Here is a 19,136-nt window from a genome sequence, read left to right as displayed (position 1 = left end):
TTCTCTTTTCTTTCTGAAGGCCTTCTGGTCCTCAGCCAATTTGCAAAGCAGAAACGAGTGACTCACCCAATGTCCAGCAAGCTCTGGATGCAATGATACAGAGGAAGGAGCAAAGAGCTAGGAGTCCTAAGACCTCAAGCTAATAGTAACAGAAGGCATGACCAACAGCAGCATAAACAAATAAGTGGTTTCATTTTTGCTCTGTTCCCTTAAAAAGGCACCCATTGGCAGTAGTTCAACTGCTGACCAAAGTTTTGAAGAATCAAGGCTTTTTTATCTTTCTGCTTCTCCATTATTAGAATATTAGGTTATATTTTTCTATTTGTGGTTTCAGGTTCATAAGATGGCTGCTGCAGCTCCAGACATCTCATCAGAATTCATTAGAGAAGGAGCCAGGACACAGGACAGTGTTGGTTGGTTCTATCCTTTTTTTATGGAGGAAAACCAAAACTTTCACAGAGGCTGCCTCTCCAATTACTTTCATTTTATGTCTTATTGGCCAGAACTGTATGAACTTGGAACTCCAGCTGCAAAGCAGGCTGAGAACAAGTATTTTTGTCTGGGGCTAGATACATTGCTGTTCTGGACACAACTAGGATTCTATTAGCAAGGAGGATGCAAGCAGTGGTGGTGGGTTGAAAAGCACAGTGTCTGCCATAGTGAATTGAGCCCTAACTCCTATGTCTCTGTTTACTTCTTTGCAAAACAAAGTTGTTAGTGCTACATTGGGAGGCTACCAGGAGAATTAAATGAGATCATATGTGCTAGGTGAAACCACACAATAGTGAGAGTATTTATTTCCTGACTTTATTACTGGTATAAAACAAGGACTGCGTTCACTGGGGTAGGCTTAGTAGAAGAGGTATCTGGCAGAGGAGGTGTGAGCACAGGAGAGAGGAAGGCAGGGTGTGGCCAGGCCTGAGGCCACCAGGATGGCCCTGGATTTATTTATCCCAAGACCCCAGAAAAGCAGGGAAGAGAAAGAGGTTCTCGATTCTGGCCTGCTGGGAAAGGCCTTCTCATGGCTTTTAAACATTGGACATCTTAGAGTATGGATTCTGACCCACACATATCTGTGTTTGGGTTGTGTGTGCTGAGGGTGGGGTGAGGTAACAGTGTTAATGGTTTTTTGGTTTGTTTCAGAAGAGAGGTAACTTTGAAAACATAACAACCTTGTCTGAGCTGAAACTGAGAAAGGACGTGGGGCTTCCCTGCCTATACCCCATCCCTTTCTAGATGGTGGGGCTCTCCAGAGGGAAGGACAGTGAGCTGAGATCTTGCATCAGGACTTCAGGTCTTGGGGCAGTGGAAGTGGCCAGGAGCCCTGTAGGAGCCAGAAATGGAAATTCAAAGCATTTCACTGGCTGCGAATTGGGAGACTTCTGGGTTGTCAGGACAGGGTCTCATATCTCTTTTTAAAAATCCTTTATTTTAGCTTCTCTAGACTGTCAGCCCCTGACGGCAATAACTCGGGTGAATCGCAGGACCACACAACAGTGCCTGGAACAGAGTAGGTACTTGGTAAATTTGTGTTGAATGGACGGATGAAGCTCAGATAAATAGAAGCAGGATCATCCAAAGTCTGGCATTCGTGAATCAGCAAACACTGAGGGGAGATTGGCTCCATACCCGTCCGTGGCGCTTTAGGGATGAGCTTTGTTAATCCTGACAGCAGCCACATCTCTTCTTAAAGAAACTTTCCTGTGCTTAGTGCCTGCTGGACCGGCATTGGTTCCTTACACTGTTTGGACACTTTCCTGGGACTGCCAATATTGGAGACTGGGGTTTCTGGCTGCTTGACACCCATATTCCCAAATTCTGACAAGGTTCTCAGCCTCCTTTTGAGAACCAAATCCCCCCACCTCCACCCTAGTGGGTGCGGTTTTGAAATGGCGGCCTACTCTCCCTGCTCTAGTTTGTCAAGTGGTCCAGGTTTGGCCAATCAGAGCACAGGATTCTCCTGACAAATGTGATTGGTTGAAAGGGGGCCCAAGATCTAAGCTGGACCAATCAGAGTAAACCTTAATCAGAACTTTGCCTGGGGCAGACACTTGCTCTTTTTTGCTGAACTTGCAACTGGAAGGGTGAAGCCCTGAGAGTCACTGTGCCTAAGAATGAACCAGACAGCAGAAGGTATAGAAAAGTGAGCCCTGAAGACTTCATTTGAGCCCCCTTGATCAAGCTGCACCTGAAGTCATGATATTTCCAATCTTGAATCAATAAATTTATTTTCTGCTTAAGCAGGGTTTCTGTTGGGTTTCTGTTTGCAATGGCAAAAGTCCTGACTGGCAGGATCTGAAAGTTTTAAGACTCTCACAGATAAATGCAGCTCAGGGTCCTGTGAGTGGAGCAGAAAGACTTGAGAGGCGGCAGGAGTCAGCAGGACCCTGGTTTTTGATTGACTGGGCAGGTACTCACAGAAATTTAGAAAATCTGAATATAATATGTTGTCCCCAAAGGAGGACTAAGACCAGAGAGGAACAAACCTTCTGAGACACTTAATTTAGCTCAGTAGAAGAACTCTCAATAAGCAAGACCATCAATACTTGAGTATACTGCTGCCCTAGAAGGGAATGAGAGATCCATCTCTGAAGGTATGTAAGTGGTGGCCAGCAACCATCTGGCCTGAAGTTCCCAGAGGGGATTCAGGCGTTGGGGGTGAGGGGAGGAGTAAACAGGTAGATGACGCCACGTGTGGCATCTGACCACAGCAATGCAGGGGTGGCTTACTGGGTGCTGGGACCCCCTTCTGGCCCCTGAGAAGGCTGGAGCATGACGGGATGGGGGCGCAGCACCTACAAATTTACACTCTTTGGGCCCCCAGGGGGACCTTCAGCACAGAGAAGACGGTCAACCAAGTTCTGCAGCCATCTTGCTAAGAAACGCCACAGGAAGGGAAGAGCATGGCCAGCCAGGGGGGCCACTGGGCATTGGGTTGGGGGCCTTGGAGAGTCAAAACCATCTGGCTGGGAAGGCTGGATGCATCCTGGAAGGAAGACAAACAAGGGGTGAGAATTTGGGGCCAGGCAGAATCCACAGCCTGCTCCCAGCTCTCCCGGCTCCCAGCTCACTCCAGCTCCCAGCTTGTGCTCAAGGTTGGCCAAGTCCTCTCTATCCTTGTGGGTGCCTCCCACCCCCACCCATCCCTCTTCTGCCCTAATAGCCTCAGAGCTGAGTCTGCCCTGCCTCTACCCCATATGTGAGTGTCGGGTCTCCCCGGCTCAACTGGGCTCCTGAGGGACAGGAGCTGAAGTATCTCTTCACCCTGGTCCTCTCCGCCCTCCTGCAGGGACTGCACATTGGGAGCTCAGTGACACCACGCTTGGTTCCTGTTACCTGGCATTTTTTCTGATACTTTGAACCCTTCTTCTGGGAACTGGGCTCACAGAGCAGGCCCAGTTCAGTCAAATGAGCAAACTGAGGCCCCTTTAATGGTCGCTCTTCTGTCCTGGCCTAAATACCACTCCTGGTGAAACCTAGGGCTACCAAGCAGTGGCTGAATGCCTCCCTCCCAGCCACGGCCTGCTGTGTGTGGGGAGTGGGGGAAGCGGGGGAGGGAGTGTCATGAAGCCATGTGGGCGGGACTCTTACCCCTAGAGGATGCTGCAGGGGCGCTTCTGTGGCCGTGTGGGCTGCGGGCACAGAACGGCCCGGATCGCCTCATCAAAGACGGTTTTCAGGCCTCGCTGGGTGAGGGCCGAGCACTCCAGGTATTTCACTGAGTCTGGGTCAGGGCAGCAAGAGAACAGAGGCCTAGGTCAGGGCTGGGCAAAACCCCTCCCAAGTCATACAACCACACCAGGCTGTGGGGGCCCCCTGGGCTGTGTCCCTCACACATTCACCTCTCTGTGCCTCAGTTTCCTCATATCTGAAAGGAGGAGCTTTATTCAGGGGGAAAGGTTAAGACCCACGACAGCAGGTTTGTGTCTTTCTCGAACACATAAGCCCGTAATTTGCGGAAGGTGGCAGGAATTTTGATACCTTCCTGGGAAGAAAGGAGCTCAAGCTGCAGTGACCAAATCTCTCAGCACTTCACTTTCTTTCAGAAGATTGCCACATACCTGCCTCCACCTTCCCGTAGAAGGCCTGAAGAACCCATGACCTGCTCACCAGGACCTTCCAAATATCATCGAACTGGTCCTTCAGATCACTTCATTTTACAGATGAGAAAGCTGAGGCTCAGAAAAGTCGCCAGTCCAAAGTCACACACTAGACATTTCCCGTCCCCCAGGGGCTGCTGAGAATTCTCAACAAGAGGAATGAGAAATGGGGAGCCTTGTTCACCTGTGAGGGGACTGTCCTTCTCCCATGTGACCACTCAGGGCTGGAGCCCAGGGCACAGTGAAGAAGACAGGCTGAGCCCCACTCCCGGGGCAGTGTTCCCTGACCTTCTGGAAGGAGCCTGTGTGAGTTTTTGTGTCCACAACAACCCAAGCTGTCTCCCTGAAGTGAGCAGTTGAGAAGTTCTCCCTGAGAGAAGCCTGGGGGCCGATTTTAGGAACCAGAGGAGGTTGGGGGGTGGGGGGAGCAGGGAAATTTGCCTCCTCCCTAGAGCCCACTCCTCTGTGAGGAAGGAAGCAGACTGACACTGATCGGCACCTGCTCCCTGCTAGGTGCTGAGCTGGGTGCTTCCGACAACCCTGTGAAGAAATTCTGTGAATCCCCACTTCCTGGGTGAGGAAACAGGCCCAGAGAGGGGATGCCCCAGGCCCAGAGACACACAGCTTGGAAAGGGGAGCCAGGATCTCAGGAGGGGCAACCCGGGATGAGGGAAAGAAAGGATGGGGCAGGAACAAGGAAACTGAAGCTCAGAGAGGATGTCATTTGTCTAAGTCACACTCTGGACTCTCCCATCGCCTTTGCTCATGGGAGCACTGTCCCAGCAGGGAGCATGGGCAGTGGTCCCAGGGCAAGGCTGGCAGGGACCAAACACCATGACTTAGGTCTGGGAGTCTCACATAACCCTCTGTGCCCAGAAGAGTCTCCCTGGGCATTGGGCCATTGTCCCCTTGCAAGGAACTGAGAGGGACTGTGGCCAATATCCACTTCTTCCTTTCACACCCACCAATGTGTCCTCCCTGGCACCTGCCACCCTCCTACTTCTTGGCTAGGAGTATCCAGAGAAAGAATCCTGACTGGGGGCCTGGCCTTGCTATGCACCCCAGGCTCCCACCTGTGGGGCAGCAGACCACCTTGATCATGACTGAGGGAGCCACGCAGCCCGGGTTCCAGTCTTAGCTCTGTCACATCCCAGTTAGGTGACCTTGAGCTCTTGACTTCTACCTGAGCCTCAGTTTCATCCTCAGTAAAGTGGGGTGATGAGAGTTCCTCCTTCATAGTTGCTATGATGATGAAGCAGGAGAATGCACAGGCCCAGCACCCAGGAAGTGCTCAATCCATGTCAGCCGGAATTGGCAGCTGCACCACAAGTCAGCCCACTGGGCTGGCTGGTGGACAGAGGCCACCACTGTCTCATCAGCCCTGAAGGCCCCCCGGTCCTCCCCCTTGGCCTGGGCCGGTCTGAGGCAAGTTCAAAGTCATTAGTCACTGCCCCTGCCCCACTTTCATCTGGGATCAGCTCCAAGAAAAATTGGCTAGAGGCCATGGCAGGACCCCCAACTCATCTCCTTCTGGCAGAGAAAGGACCTTTAGGGAGTGTGCAGGCTGGCTTGTACAGATGGAAAAACTGAGGTCCAGAGAAGGGAAGCCCCTGGCCCAAGGTCATACAGACAGTGCCAGAGCTAGTACCAGAATCCAGGCTTCCAGGCCCCATCTTATCCCAAAGCCTCTGCTTTAAAATGGAAAGGGTCTCAGGCTCAGAGGCACTGTCTTGGGTGGAAGGAGTCCGGGAGGCAGACCGATCAGAAAGAACAGAAGGCAGGGTCAATCCCCAGTATCTGTGAGGAAAGACCAGAGAGCCTGGGAGTCAGAGCCCCCAGCATGGGACGTAGGACCCAGTGTTTAAGCGGCAACAGAGGCCCCCTGGGAAAGACGGCCATGTCACTGGGCAAGTCATGAGAAAGGGGAGGTGGAGGCTGCGGTTTCTCTTCCTGTGGAGAGATGTGAGTCCCCAGGGCCCTCCCAGTTCCGGCGGAAGGAAGAGGGTTAGGGTTGAGGGAGGGAGGGGCTGGAGGAGGCCCCACCAGTTCAGGGGCCAAACCCTGGGTCTGAGGGACCCTGTGGTGACACAGAGAGCCCTGGGCAGCTGGACTGCAACTCACAGCGGCCAAACCCTGCTGGCGGTCCCAGGCTCTTGGGCAAGTGCCCTGTCTCCAGGTGGCAGGCAGGTCAGGGCCTGAAAGACAGCAGACCTGGACACCATGGAAGAGGCCAGACACACCAGTCATAGCTGGTACAGACAGCCCTGGGCCACCACGAGGAGGCCCCCACGCCAGTGCCTTGTGGTTCTGTGTTCAAATCCTGCTTCTGCCACCTACCAGCTGTGTGACCCTGAGAAGTCACTTCACTTCTCTGGCCCAGTGACTGGGAAGCAAAGAGGAGTTGGGCTGAGAAGCCAGGAGGGTGGGGAATGAGGGGTGAGGAGGAGGCAGAAGGGAAGGCATCACCCTTCAAAGCCAAGCTGAAACAACCCCTCCAGGAAGCCTTCCCGGAAAACCCAAGCTTGAGTTGACTGCTCCTCTGAGAAACCGCAGCACACCCGACTCCAACCCTGCTCTGTCTGTCATGTCAGTATCTGCTTACGGATTGCACTAGTACCAACAGTGATCCACACAGAGTGCTTCCCATGCACGGTGCTTCTCTAGGGGCTTCGCGGGTGTGAATTCACTGAATTCTCCCAACCACTGAGAACCACTTCTATTGCCATATTTCACTGATAAGGAAACACAGGCATAAGTGACTCGTCCCGGGCCACACAGCTGGTAGCTGGCACAGCCAGGGTTGGAATGCACTGTCTGGCCCTGGAGGCTATGTGTGCAATCACTACAAGGCTGTGTCGGAGTTCCCCTCTCTGAGCCAAGCCCCCTACCAATCTCCTTGGCCAGTGCCAGGCCCTGCGGGTAGGTGATAGGCGCCAGCTTCTTCTCCTTCAGCTTCTCGATGGTGTCCTTGTCGTCCCTCAGGTCCAACTTGGTGCCTACCAGGATGATCGGTGTGCTCGGACAGTGATGCCGCACCTCGGGGAACCACTGGACCAGTGGGCAGGTGCAGGGGGTCATGTAAGGAGTGGAGGGAGACGAGGGGCACAAAGTTGGGAGAAGAGAAGAAGGGGGCATGAGGGTGTGTGGAAAGGAGAGGACAAGGTCAGAGAGTAAAGTTAACTGTCCCAAATGTCTCTGAGACCCGAGTTCCCCCCCCCATCCCCGCCCACCAACCGTGGTTGATACCGAGAACCATCTCTGCCCACATCCTCTGCTGCCCAGAGGCAGGCCAAAGTCTCCAGTCCCTCCCTGCCATGCTCCCCTCTTCAGGGTCGCCTGCCCTAACCCCTAAGGTCCCGCTCCGTCCCACTCACCTTGGCCCGGACATTCTCATAGGAGGCTGGGCTGACAAGGGAGAAGCAGATGAGGAAGACGTCCTGGGGAATAAAGCAAGGGTTACTGGTGAGAGGAGGCCTGCAGGTGTCCAACCTGGGCCCTCCACACCTGGGCAACCACTGAGGGCTGGAGCAGCCCAGGCGATGCTAGGCTCTTAGGATCTGGCAGAGCACTGTTTCCCTTCTCTATAGCAGGCTGCTGCTTGTTTATCCAACACTTCCTAAAGGCCAGGGTCTGTTCTAAGAGGATAATCCTCACATTACGCTGTAGCGATGCCGCTGCTACCCCATTCTACAGACAGGGAAAGTGAGGTTTACAAGGAGGTTAAAGGGTGTGCCATCTGGAATTCCAGAGTCCGTGCTCTCACTACCCCTCTGTTGGTTTACCGGTCCCAGCCCTTTCTCTGCCACCCTGAAGGGAGAGCCGAGAAGCCACAGAGCCACCTGCCACTGTGCCCCCATCTCCCCTCCCCCCGCCACACTCCCCTGGGGCTGGTCATCCCGAGATTCCTTTGGATCCCTGTCCGGGGTCTGCCTGCCCCACCCACTGGGCACCAGGTGGAGCCAGAGCCCACGGGAAGACGGGAAGGCACAGTGATGACAGACAGAGCCGGATGGAGGGGGGGTACTCCTTGAGCTGCGCCTCAAGGGGAGGGTTAGGGTTCACCAGGCCGAGCTGGCACTCCAGGCAGAGGAAACAGGGACGTGAAGGCCAGGACCACGAGGAGGGGTGGGGTGGTGTACCGTCTGCGGGTAGGAGAGTGGCCGGAGGCGATCATAGTCCTCCTGCCCGGCCGTGTCCCACAGCCCCAGGTTCACAGGCTTGCTGTCCACCATCACATTGGCTGAATAGTTGTCAAACCTGTGGAAACAAGACAGTCGGTCCATCTCCAGCCCCAGAGTCTGTGGACTTGCCGTCCCTGGTTCCGTGACGGAGGCCAAGACCCAGAGAGGGGCTACAATGGGACCCAAGTCACACTGCACTCTGCAGTTGGGGTTAATTTTTAATTTTTTAATGCCAATCCATTATATTATAAAAAAATGTTAAATGCAGGAGAGCATAAAGAAGAAAACATTGTCTCTACTCTTTTTCTGCCCTGTCTATACTTCCTGGGTCGGGAAGATCCCCTGGAGAAGGGATAGACTGCCCACTCCAGTATTCTTAGGCTTTCCTCATGGCTCAGCTGGTAAAGAATCTGCCTGCAATGCAGAAGACCTGGGTTCCTTCCCCGGATTGGGAAGATCCCCTAGAGGAGGGCATGGCAACCCACTCTGATATTCTTGCCTGGAGAATCCCATGGACAGAAGAGCCTGGCGGGCTACAGTCCATGGGGTCACAAAGAGTTGGACATGACTGAGCGACTCAGCACACATCACACATCCTTTGAAGAGATGATTTTTCAAGACTGTATAACATTCTCTTGAAGGCACAATCAGAATAAACTTTACCCACCTCTGAGGCTGAACACTGCAGCTAGTCAACCAACTTTTTTTAAGTTATTTTTTTATGTGGACCATTTTTTAAGTCTTTATTGAATTTGGTAACAGTATTACTTCTGTCTTATACTGTGGTTTTTTTGGCCTAGAGGTTTATGGGATTTTAGTTCCCCAACCAGTGATTGAACCCGCACCCCCTGCATTGGAAAGCAAAGTCTTTATCACTGGACCCCCAGGGAAGTCCTGCGGGTACTCATTATTTGTTGAACGAATGCTCATTCCCATCTTAGTTTGGGTCCCCCCAGAAGCAAACCCTGAGATGAAATTTACTTGGGAAGTGATCCCAGGACCCAAGGGAGGGGACAGAAGCTATTGAGGTGTTACCGGGAGGCAGGTGGAACTGGGACTCCATCTTGCCAGGGCCTCTGAGCACAGGGCATCCCCCTGAGGAGGCAGCGAGCTAGGGTATTTACCGCCTTCTCCATCTCCCACTGGCAGAGGGCTATCCTGGGGTATTAATTCACTGGCCTTCCAGCCTACCCCAAAAGCTGCCAGTCACCGGAGACTTCAGGAAATGCCATTGGCACACACTGGAAAGGCACATGCTGAAGGATGTGCACATGCTAAACTCTCCCTGCTGACACCAGACAGGCCTCGGACAATCACATGAGCTTCCAGATTTTTTTAAAGGTTCTGCTGCTGCTGCTGCTAAGTCGCTTCAGTCGTGTCTGACTCTGTGTGACCCCAGAGACAGCAGCCCACCAGGCTCCCCCGTCCCTGGGATTCTTCAGGCAAGAACACTGGAGTGGGTTGCCATTTCCTTCTCCAATGGATGAAAGTGAAAAGTGAAAGTGAAGTCGCTCAGTCATGTCTGACTCTTAGCGACCCCATGGACTGCAGCCTACCAGGCTCCTCCATCCATGGGATTTTCCAGGCAAGAGTACTGGAGTGGGTTGCCATTTAAAGGTTCAGTTCAATAGTATTTCTCGCTACACACATTCCTGAGAGGCATTCCTGGTCCCTAACGCTATGCAAAAAGAAACTGGGATCAGAGAAGTAGAGTGACTGACCCTAGGCCACACAGCCAGTGAGCAAGTGACCCAACCAGGTGTGACGCCAGTTCTGATTCCATGCCCAGTGTTCACTACCCCGTGCCACAGCTGCTTCCGCAGCTTCCCTGTGGGCGAGAGACCACCACCTTCTCTCTCTGCACTGAGGTCACCCACACAGGTTCCTGCTTCCTGTCCCCTGCCCTGGCTCACTGAGGCCTCAGGCTCCTCCAGCTTGTCCCCCTACTCCTCCCTTCACACATCAGCTAAGCTGTTTCTGTTTCTGGCGAGATTCAGGCTTCCTGCCTCCTTGAGTCTGTTCACACTGTGCCCCCCTGACTGGAATGCCCTCCCACCCTCTCCTTGTCGAAGGTGTTTCCTCCCTCCCAGGTTGCGCGGTCTGCCGCGCTCTCCAGCCTGTGCCCCTGTCTGCCCGTGCCTGTCTTGGGAATGCTATTCTGTGCTCTCATCACCCCATCTCCCATTCATGCTTCTAAGCCCTGCCCAGGCACTTCCTCCTCTGTGGGGAAACGTCCCGGCTACCTCTTTCCTTGGCCCCCACCTGGAAAGAGTTTGTCTTCCCCTCCCTCAGGCAACTGCTTTGCCTAGACTATGAGGTGGCATTACTGCGTCTCTCCTGCCATGTAGCTGTCCATGGGGGCAGGGCCCATGTCTCTTTATCTCTGAAGTCTCAGGACTGGCACCTGGTGAGTGTAGGTAGAACAGAGTTAAACTGAACCAGAGCACTTGAGACGCCACCTCCTCCATGAAGTCCTCCCAGAACACTGCTCAGAGACAGGCTGAAGAAGCCCTAGTGCTTCAGAGCAACTCAAAGACATCTGTCTTGTGACAGGCACCCTCCACCAAAACAGTGGGCCACTTGATGCGTTTAATACCCCGTGCTTGTCCAGCCTTCAGTTCCTCAGATGGCCCTGCTCCCTCCTGCCTGGAAAGTTCCTGCAAATGCCCTTCCCCTGGCTTCCTGCTCTTCTTTCCTGGTGCCAGGCTGACTCTTACTCATCCTTTTTCCAGCCCCATCGCAAGGTCACCTCCTCTAGGAAGCCTTCCCTGAGCCCCAGCCAGGTCGGGGCCCCCACCGCACCCCCACTCAGTAATCTGTGGTGAACTCAGCACCCAAAGGCATCAGGCTTGGCTTTCTCCTCATTGCACTGAGGCCTGCATTGCGTTTGGCACGTATCGGCTCAGTGGTAAAGAATCCTCCTGCCAATGCAGGAGACCGAGGTTCAGTCACTGGTTTGGGAAGATCTCCTGGAGAAGGAAATGGCAATGCATTCCAGTATTCTTGCCTGGGAAATCCCCCGGACAGAGGAGCCTGGCAGGCTACAGTCCATGGGGTCTCAAAAGAGTCAGACACGACTGAGCAGCTAAATGACAACAACAGCAACAGTTGCCCCGTGTCTGCTCTGGGTACCACCCATACTGCTGTGGGATTTCAGGCCAAAGGCACTATTCAGGGAGACACCGCAGGGCGTGATGGGAAAAGAAGTCCCTGTGTTTTCTTTGGCTTCAACCAGAAACACTCCTTTGGGGGTGAGCTTAGGATATAGGGACATTATCTCCTTTAATGTCTAGTCTGAAATTCTGATACAAAAAAGTCCCCCAAGATTCCTTGAGCCAAGGATATCTATCTTCTCTGAACCAGCTCTAGGATCTCAGGGGCCATGGTGATGGGGAAAGAGCTGATTTGTAGGACCTGTCACAGGACTAAGCACTTGCTCTGGGGCCAGGCAGAGGGCTAGGGACCTTCATACCTTAGGTTTTGAAGTCCCATGTGACCCAAGACAAAAAAACCTCAAATTATTCCCTTTAGACAGTTGAGGAAATCAAGGCCCCAAGAAGTCAAATAACTTTTCCAAAGCCAGCCAGCTCAGGAGCACAGGAGCTGGGATTTTATCTGGTCTCCTTCTGAGGACTCATTTGTGAGCGAGAGAGAGTAGAGTAATGCTCCATAGAAGGGTGGATTTGCCTGGGGACACCCCCCCACCAGAGTGGGAAGAAAGCAGAAAGTTCCTTGTGAAGCCTTGTCCTGGCTGTGTGACCCTGGGTGAGTAATCCAGCTTCTCTGAGCCTTACTTTCTTCACTGTGAAAAAAGAAAAGCCCCACCTCTTAGGGCCACTAAGAGGATCCAGGCAGAGAGGACCTTCAAGCCATCCCATGGGGAGATGCTGAGAAGCTGAGCAACCTCATCTTGAAACAGCCCCCTCACTGGCCCCTCCCCAGAGCCTGAGGAATTCCTGCAGAGACAATGATCCACAACCCCCGAGTCCCCTACTCCAGAGACCCACAGGCAGCCAGGACCAACAGAATGTATACCACCACCGTGGCCAACCCTCACTCTTATCTTCCAGATGAGGAAACTGAGGCTCACAGATAGGAAGGGACTTGCCCAAGATCTCACAGGCAGTTGGTGACAGAGTTGGGACTAGATCCTGTTACCCAGTTCAGAAAAGCCTGTGGTATAAGCATCACTGTGAGTTTATGGCTGGAGGCTCAGTGAAGTTTGAGCTCAGGTGCAGGGGCTCCCTAGCAGCTCAGATGGTGAAGAATCCACCTGCAATGTGGGAGATGTGGGTTCCATCCCTGGGTTGGGAAGATCCCTTGGAGAAGGGAAAGGCTACCCATTCCAGGATTCTTGGGCTTCCCTGGTGGCTCAGACGGTAAAGAATCTGCCTGCAGTGCAGGAGACATGGGTTCGATCCCTGGGTCAGAAAGATCCCCTGGAGGAGGGCATGGCAACCCACTCCAGCATTTTTGCCTGGCAAATTCCATGGACAGAGGAGCTTGGTGGACTATAGTCCATGGAGTCGCAAAGAGTCGGACACAACTAAGAGACTAAGCACAGCACAGCACGTGGGGCTGACCTGGACCTGTGCAGAGGGCAGGGAATCCATGTTTGCTGAGCACCCGGGGGTCCCAAATGCTGCTCCGGGTCCTTTATACTTAGATCATTCAGTGGACCCAGGAAGTGGATTCTACATTGTGTCTGGGATTCAGAGCCCTAGGGTAACCTGCCCACAGTCACACAGCTGGTATGCCTTTACCCAGAGTCTGTGTGGCCCCTTTCTGCACCCCTAGGCTACACACTCGGCTCTGTAGCCCTCCACCATGGAGAGGAGGAAGGGCATGGGACAGATGAAATGGCCCTCGGCCCTGCGTATCACTTGACCACCACCCAAGCCTCCAGGGGAAGGAAGGTGGACTCACAGAACACAAAGAACACAAGGCATGCATGGTTGCTGATTTGGGGACCAGGGAGCATTGATATGTCAGGCGAGGCATGGACCCCTGTGAGGATTCGCCGCCCGGTCCTTGGGACAATAGGGAGCCACCAAAGGCCTTTACCAGGTGGGGGTGACATGCTCAGCTTTGCATTTGGAAAAGGTTCTCTTGGCCACTGGGTGGGAACATCTTGGAGAAGGGTCAGAGGGGAAGCTGGGAGACAGAGCCGCCAGTGAGAGAGGCGGGTGGTTGGAGGAGATGCGGAGGCATGGGTGTCCCAGATGGGATGGGAGGGGACAGAGGCTGTGTAGGAACAGTGAGGAGGCTTGAGCCAGCTGGACACAGGGAGGGATTAACACACCTGGTGGCAGGAGTATGGGGCAAGGGGGAGTTGTGAGGCCAGGTGGGAAAACTTGGCAGGACCCCAGGAATCTCCACTAGGGAGGCTGGGTGTCATCATGTCTGTGGGAATCCAGGCTGGACTGCCAGTTTACAAAGGAAAGTGAAAACCAAATACTGGCCCATCTGACCCAAATTAACTCCTTGTGTTCTTCCCAGAGAGAAGCCCTGCAGAGCCGAGCTCCCTGCTGGTGGCTGAGTTCCAGCACCTTCTCAGGGCAGACTGGAGCACACCCTCTCTGCCAGACAGGGTGGTCCAGTCACTACAGAGTGCCAGCGAGGTGCTCGACTCTGTTCTAGCAGCCAGTCTAGTGAACTAGACGGACCAGGGCCCTGTCCTCACAGAGCTGCCATTCCAGCAGGAGAAGTCAGATCAGGATGGGCAACGGAGACTATCCAGCAGGGTGTGGAGGGATGGAGGAGGCCTGGGTGGAGGAAGGGATTGTTTAGACCGGGGTCAGGGATGGGCTACTTCAGCAGGGAACTGAGTGATGGGAAGTGGTGCGTGCAGAGGCCTGGAGGAGGCTGGCATGTCTGGTCCCCAAGGACCAAAATGGAGTGGGTAGGAAATGGGTTTTGAGAGGGGAATTTCAGCAAGGTATTCCTCTATCTAATTTTTACATTTGAAAGCTCACCTGGGCTTCCCTTTGAGAATGTTCATAAGGAGAGGGTAAGGGGGAGATCCCCTAGGTCATGAACATCCCATAGCAGGGTCTTTCTACCTTGTCTTTGTATCTCTAATGCCCAGCACCTGACCATCCACAGAGCAGGCTTCAGTCTCCCAATCTGTGAGACATGGCTTTGACTTCGAGCTCTTATCCCCCAACCCTAGGCAGTAAGTTGAACTCGTTCTCTCTCTTATCTGATCTGGTTCTTGTGGCACAGGCCTCTGGCCCCAGCAAACCCTGCCACCCTGAGCCCCAGAGCCCTCCTGACCTTTATCTCTCTGCTGGAGATCTCAGGCTGCCTGTTTCCCCAAACTCTACTCTCTCCAATTATCCCCACCCTCCAGTGTCAAGGGCTCAGGGTGGCTTATTTTCCCCTCTCTGTCACAGGAGTGCAGACTTTGAAGCAGGAGCCCCTCCAGGGGCTTGTCCAGAGCCAAGTGACTCCGTATGGAAGACAAAAAGGGTGGGGTGCAGGTCTGGCAGCATACCAGGCAGGGCCCAACACAAAATGAAAATGTAGGGCCTCTTGTTCAAACATTAAGAATTTGGGGATGGGGCCTCCGAGCATTAAACGAAGTGCAGGAGCCTCCTGTGTGGGACTCTGTGAGCCTGCCTGGATGGCCCACCTGGGAGCAGGCCCTGATCTCTGACCCAGCTCCTCAGACTCCCTTCCTTGGCCTCTGCTGGTCCCCCCACCTCAGAGAACTCACCTCCCATCTCCCTGCACAGGGAAGGTGCCTGGGCAAGGAACTTGGCACCTCCCAGCCCCGGTCCACTTCTTAAAGAAAGAGAAACTGAGGCTCAGAAAGGGGAAGCATTTGGTCTAAGGTCTTTGAGCAAGAGGGCCCTTCAGCCCATCTGTGACAGACAGAGGCAGGAGAGTAGGTGGTGCCAGTGACAGTCCTGGTGACAACAACCTTCTACAGGAGCTGGTTGGCCTAATGTTACACCTGCCTCCCTGCCAGGTCTAGAGCCCACCATCCCTCAGCACCAGGAGGCGCTGATATACGTTTGGTATTGGATGGTGAGTGGGCAGATACAGGCTGATGCTAAGAGGGGCACTGGGGGGAGTTGGGAACAGAACCAGGCCAGAAATTGCTTTCCCAGGTTTCCTACCCAGGTTTCTCTGCCCTCTCCTAGCTGCCATCCTCCTGCCTGGGCTGGGGTCCCTGAGGCAATTGGAGCCTGGCCCCTTGTGCCAGGGAGAAATAGAGAGATCCTAGGCCACCTGGTGACCCTGGAGGGCAGGTCCCTTAGCTTCTGTGAGCCTCAACTCCCCCCACAGACACTGTGGGACTAAAATAATCCCAACTCCTCCCATGAGCATCAAATGAGGTCACACATGTGTGACATTTCCAGGGACCGGCACCCAGTAGGCCCTTGAGAGATAGTAGCTGTGATCCATCCTCCTAGGGCCTCTCCATAAAGTTCAATTCAGGTCAACTCAAGATATATACATTGTTTCTAAGACAATGTGTAGATTATACTGCATGTAAAACCCTAAGACCCTTAAAGAACTGGAAATGGCTCCCTGCCCTCTGTAGACTCTTGGTCATGGAAAAGATCAGATAAAGTCTGTCTAGGGAGTGAGAAACCTCTTCGGGCTATGTCAGAAAGGCTTTCTGGAGGAGGGATGCTGGAGCTGGCCTGGAGGTCTTAGATGCATGGGCATAGGAAGGAAAAGCACTTGAGGCAGAAGGAACAGCTGGAGCAAAGGTCCTGAAGTAGAAGTGTCCAGGGTGTGTTTGGTGACCAGGCAGCCAGAAACAGAACAAGAAGTGAAGAACTGGGTGGTGGAGCCAGAAGGGAAGGTTGGAGAAGGCCACACAGAGCCTTGGGTGCTGTGCTGCAGAGCTGGGGGGCTGTTGTGAGGGAGTGGGGCCGCTGAGCATCAAGGAGAGAGGGGCTGGTGCTTCTGTTCACCCCACATACTCCTCCATACCTGCAAATCAGGTGACAGCCCTGCTCCACATCCAACACAAGCGTGGGTCCTGATTGGTCTCGGGTGGCACTGTCCTCTCCCCCTGCACAAGCATGTGCCCTGACATCTCCAGTCTCCCAGTGTTAAGGCTCTCCTCCTGCACCCACTCCCCTCCTCTGTCCCAGTCCCCTTCCACCCAACTCTGCTCAGGCCAGCTCTCCATGTCTCCCTGCTTGAAGGCCCCGCTCCCTGGCTTGCCTCCTGCACCTGTCTCCCCTCTGGGAGCCCAGGGCGCTCATCCTGGCACAGGTGGCTACCTCCCCCTCTGGATCAGCAGGCAGCTCTGCTGGCCCAAGACTGGCTGGAGCCTGACCCCGAGGTGCCCACACAGGCCCGGCACACAGGAAGTGCCTGAAAGGGGGGTGGGCCTGGTGGTCCATGCGTGTCTCCCCAGCCACCGAGCGTCCCACCCACATGTAGAACTCACACGGTGGGGATGTACTCTCCAGGGAAGGCGTTGGTGGTGTAGCTGATGAGCAGGCAGGTCTTGCCCACGGCTCTGAAAGACAGGAAGTTCAAGAGGACAGCAGTCAGGGGCCCTGCCCGGGACCCGGGGAGGTTTTCTGAGGATCCGCGCGGTCCCCTAGCCCAGCCCTCAGGAGATACCCAAGCCCCACCTCCATGGGCCTCAGTGTCCCCATCTGAGAATTTCCGTATCAGCGTTATCACACCTGAGATGTTTGTTAAAGGACAGACTTTGGGGTCCTACCCGAGATTCTGAATCATGAGTGTGGCGTGGATCTAGCAATTTGTAACAGTCTTTCCCAGGTGACTCTGATGTGAAACAGAGGATTAAAAGCAGGGGGTCCCCAGGAGGTTCCCGAAGCCTGACCAGGGCTCTGCCATTACTGCCCTGGGATCTAGATCCTTCATCACCCACCCAGCAGGGGTGTGCTCTCAGGCAAGCCACGTAACCTCCCCATGCCTCAACTTCCCCGTCCAGAAAACAGGGATGAGATGAGTCCATCATCACAGGAAGGACAGAGAGGTAAATTAGATGAAGCCGGTAAAGTCTGAAGCACAGTCCAGGCACAGCATAGCAGTCGCCAAATGTGGGGGACTGCTTGAACCCTCTCCTTCCCCTCTCACCTCACCAGAGGGTGTGGCAGTTAAGAACATGGAGTTCAGGAATCAGAGAGACCAGGGCTCAAATCCCATGAGGTCTTAAGCAAATGACTTAACTTCTTTGAGCTACAGTTTTCCCACCTGTAAGACGGGCCTAATATGAGGGTTGTTGGGAGGATAAAACAGAGGAGCGTGAGGAAGCCCAGGGCCTGCACACAGTAAGCACTAAGTTAGTGGTGAGCGCCATGATTGGTGCTGTCTGCGCCCCGAATCTGCTGGGCTGGGAGGGGGTGCGGGCCACAGGTAGCCCTGGGCCTTCCCCGCTCCACTTGGTTTCGTCACTTCCGGCTCTGAAGGGGGCCGCCCGCCCTCTTCTCTCCCCATCGCCTCCCACCCCCCGCCTGCCAGCAGCAAGGTACCTCTGAGTGACTGGAACGTTGCCCTCGGCTTCCGCCCTCCCCTCCTCATATCAGATACAAAGCAGAAGTGAGCAGGGCTGGACAGGCGGGCAGATAATGGGCAGGAGCCGTGTATCACAATCAGCTAAGGGCTGCCTGATAAACCAGCCCCCCACCACTACCTAGCCCTGAACAGGAAAGTCAAGTCTCTTACGGCCTCAGGCTGCCCCTCTGTAGGATGGGAGGCCTGGACAAGAGGCCTGCGTTCTAGAACATACTGGAATACGTTGGGGCTGGACCTACAGAAAACTTCAGGAGGTACCTGTGTGTTGGACCCTGAGGCAGTGTTGCTGGCAGGCCCAAGAGATGGGATATCAAACCTGTCATTTTACAGATGAGGAAACTGAGGCCTGTAAGGGCACATGACAAGCTGAGGTCACAGAGATCCGACCGCTGAGGAGAGCCTTCAGTTCAAGCCTGGGCCGACCCCCACAGTCACGCCCACCCCGCACTCCTCTGGCCCTAACCCTGCCTCTCACGCCCCTAACGCTGCCTCTCACGCCCCCCCCCACCTCTGCTCCTCACCCACGTCCCCCACACCACCTCCCCAGCCAGGCTGAGACTTAGAAAGCGAACTTTACCGAGCACACATACGTGCAGGACAACCCCTCAAAATAGCTCAAGTGACCCGACATCAACCCTGAGGGCGTGGGCCTCTTCCCAGATGGCCAAGCTTTGGTTCAGAGAGGCACTGTGACTTGCACAAGGCCACACAGCAGAGCAAGTCAGGGACTAGAGCCCAGGTCAGCCTGGGGCCCCACCCCCCACCGGCAGCCACAGATTTAGAGACCCAAGGCCCATAGGAGACCAGCCCCAGCTCTCAGGGTGCAGGCGAGAGGCCCCAGGTACCCCTAAGCGCGGTCTTTTACTCTCCACCCAGGCAGTTTCCGGGGTGAGTGGGGCAGAGAGTGAAGCTGTGTGCAGCCCACCCCTGGGGTTCCCTCTGGGCCCTGGGAGAAAAAGGGAGCGGTTCCTCTGGCTGCCTCCTAGGGACTCCTCTGTCTGCAGGCAGGGGGCTTCCCCAGGGACTCCAGGGTGGGAGGGCCCCAGGGCTACCCCCAGAGGGAGCTGTGAGCAAGTCCAGCCAGATACCTACCCATCTCCCACCACCACACACTTGATGGCCTGCATGGTGTCCAAGGCCTGGGGACTGGTACTGGTGACAGCTCAGAGCCCCAGCGTTTCTGCAGGAGCGCGGGGTGTGGAGAGCTGGAGAGGCGTCCTGAGCGGGGAGCAGCAGCAGCGGGACAGGAGGCAGGAGGAAGCGGAAGGGGAACTTACCCAAGCCTCTGCCCTCACGGCCGTTTGCAGAAGGCGGAGCATGCGGTCTGGCAGAACAGCTA

General features: G+C 54.6%; 1 protein-coding gene and 1 long non-coding RNA gene across 3 annotated transcripts in view; one reads left to right on the top strand and one right to left on the bottom strand.

Moving 5' to 3' along the window:
* Positions 1-2,438, top strand: part of LOC113892631 — a 14,253-nt gene extending 11,815 nt beyond the window's left edge. Inside the window, exon 2 of the long non-coding RNA XR_003511092.1 lies at positions 335-2,438. This is a non-coding gene — a long non-coding RNA (uncharacterized LOC113892631). The remainder of the gene's footprint in view (positions 1-334) is intronic.
* Positions 1,411-19,136, bottom strand: RAC2 (Rac family small GTPase 2). Of its 2 annotated transcripts, none has more exons than XM_027541723.1 (7): positions 18,890-19,136; positions 16,698-16,769; positions 8,240-8,357; positions 7,475-7,537; positions 6,989-7,148; positions 3,592-3,724; positions 1,411-2,986 (listed from the first exon to the last, which is right to left on the bottom strand). In XM_027541723.1, the coding sequence occupies exons 1-6, from the start codon at positions 18,922-18,924 to the stop codon at positions 3,594-3,596; spliced, it is 579 nt and encodes a 192-aa protein (XP_027397524.1). In that variant the 5' UTR covers positions 18,925-19,136; the 3' UTR covers positions 1,411-2,986; positions 3,592-3,593. The 2 variants fall into 2 exon arrangements, with proteins under 2 accessions (XP_027397524.1, XP_027397526.1); XM_027541725.1 differs by lacking the exon at positions 1,411-2,986 and adding an exon at positions 5,093-5,096 and having other exon boundaries at positions 3,664-3,724.

This window comes from Bos indicus x Bos taurus, chromosome 5 (assembly GCF_003369695.1).
Source record: "Bos indicus x Bos taurus breed Angus x Brahman F1 hybrid chromosome 5, Bos_hybrid_MaternalHap_v2.0, whole genome shotgun sequence".
NCBI classification, from domain to species: Eukaryota; Metazoa; Chordata; class Mammalia; order Artiodactyla; family Bovidae; genus Bos; species Bos indicus x Bos taurus.
Note: the sequence above shows the minus strand (reverse complement) of the source record. Positions and strands in the feature narration are given on the sequence as shown.

What these genes read in the sequence shown, in the direction of transcription:
- RAC2 (XM_027541723.1), bottom strand. Translation starts at nt 18,924, where the DNA reads ATGCAGGCCATCAAGTGTGTGGTGGTGGGAGATGG. An exon ending in TGTGTGGTGGTGGGAGATGG is followed by an intron (nt 16,770 to 18,889) that starts GTAGGTATCTGG and finishes CCTGTCTTTCAG; the next exon opens with AGCCGTGGGCAAGACCTGCC. An exon ending in CACTCTCCTACCCGCAGACG is followed by an intron (nt 7,538 to 8,239) that starts GTACACCACCCC and finishes TTTATTCCCCAG; the next exon opens with GACGTCTTCCTCATCTGCTT.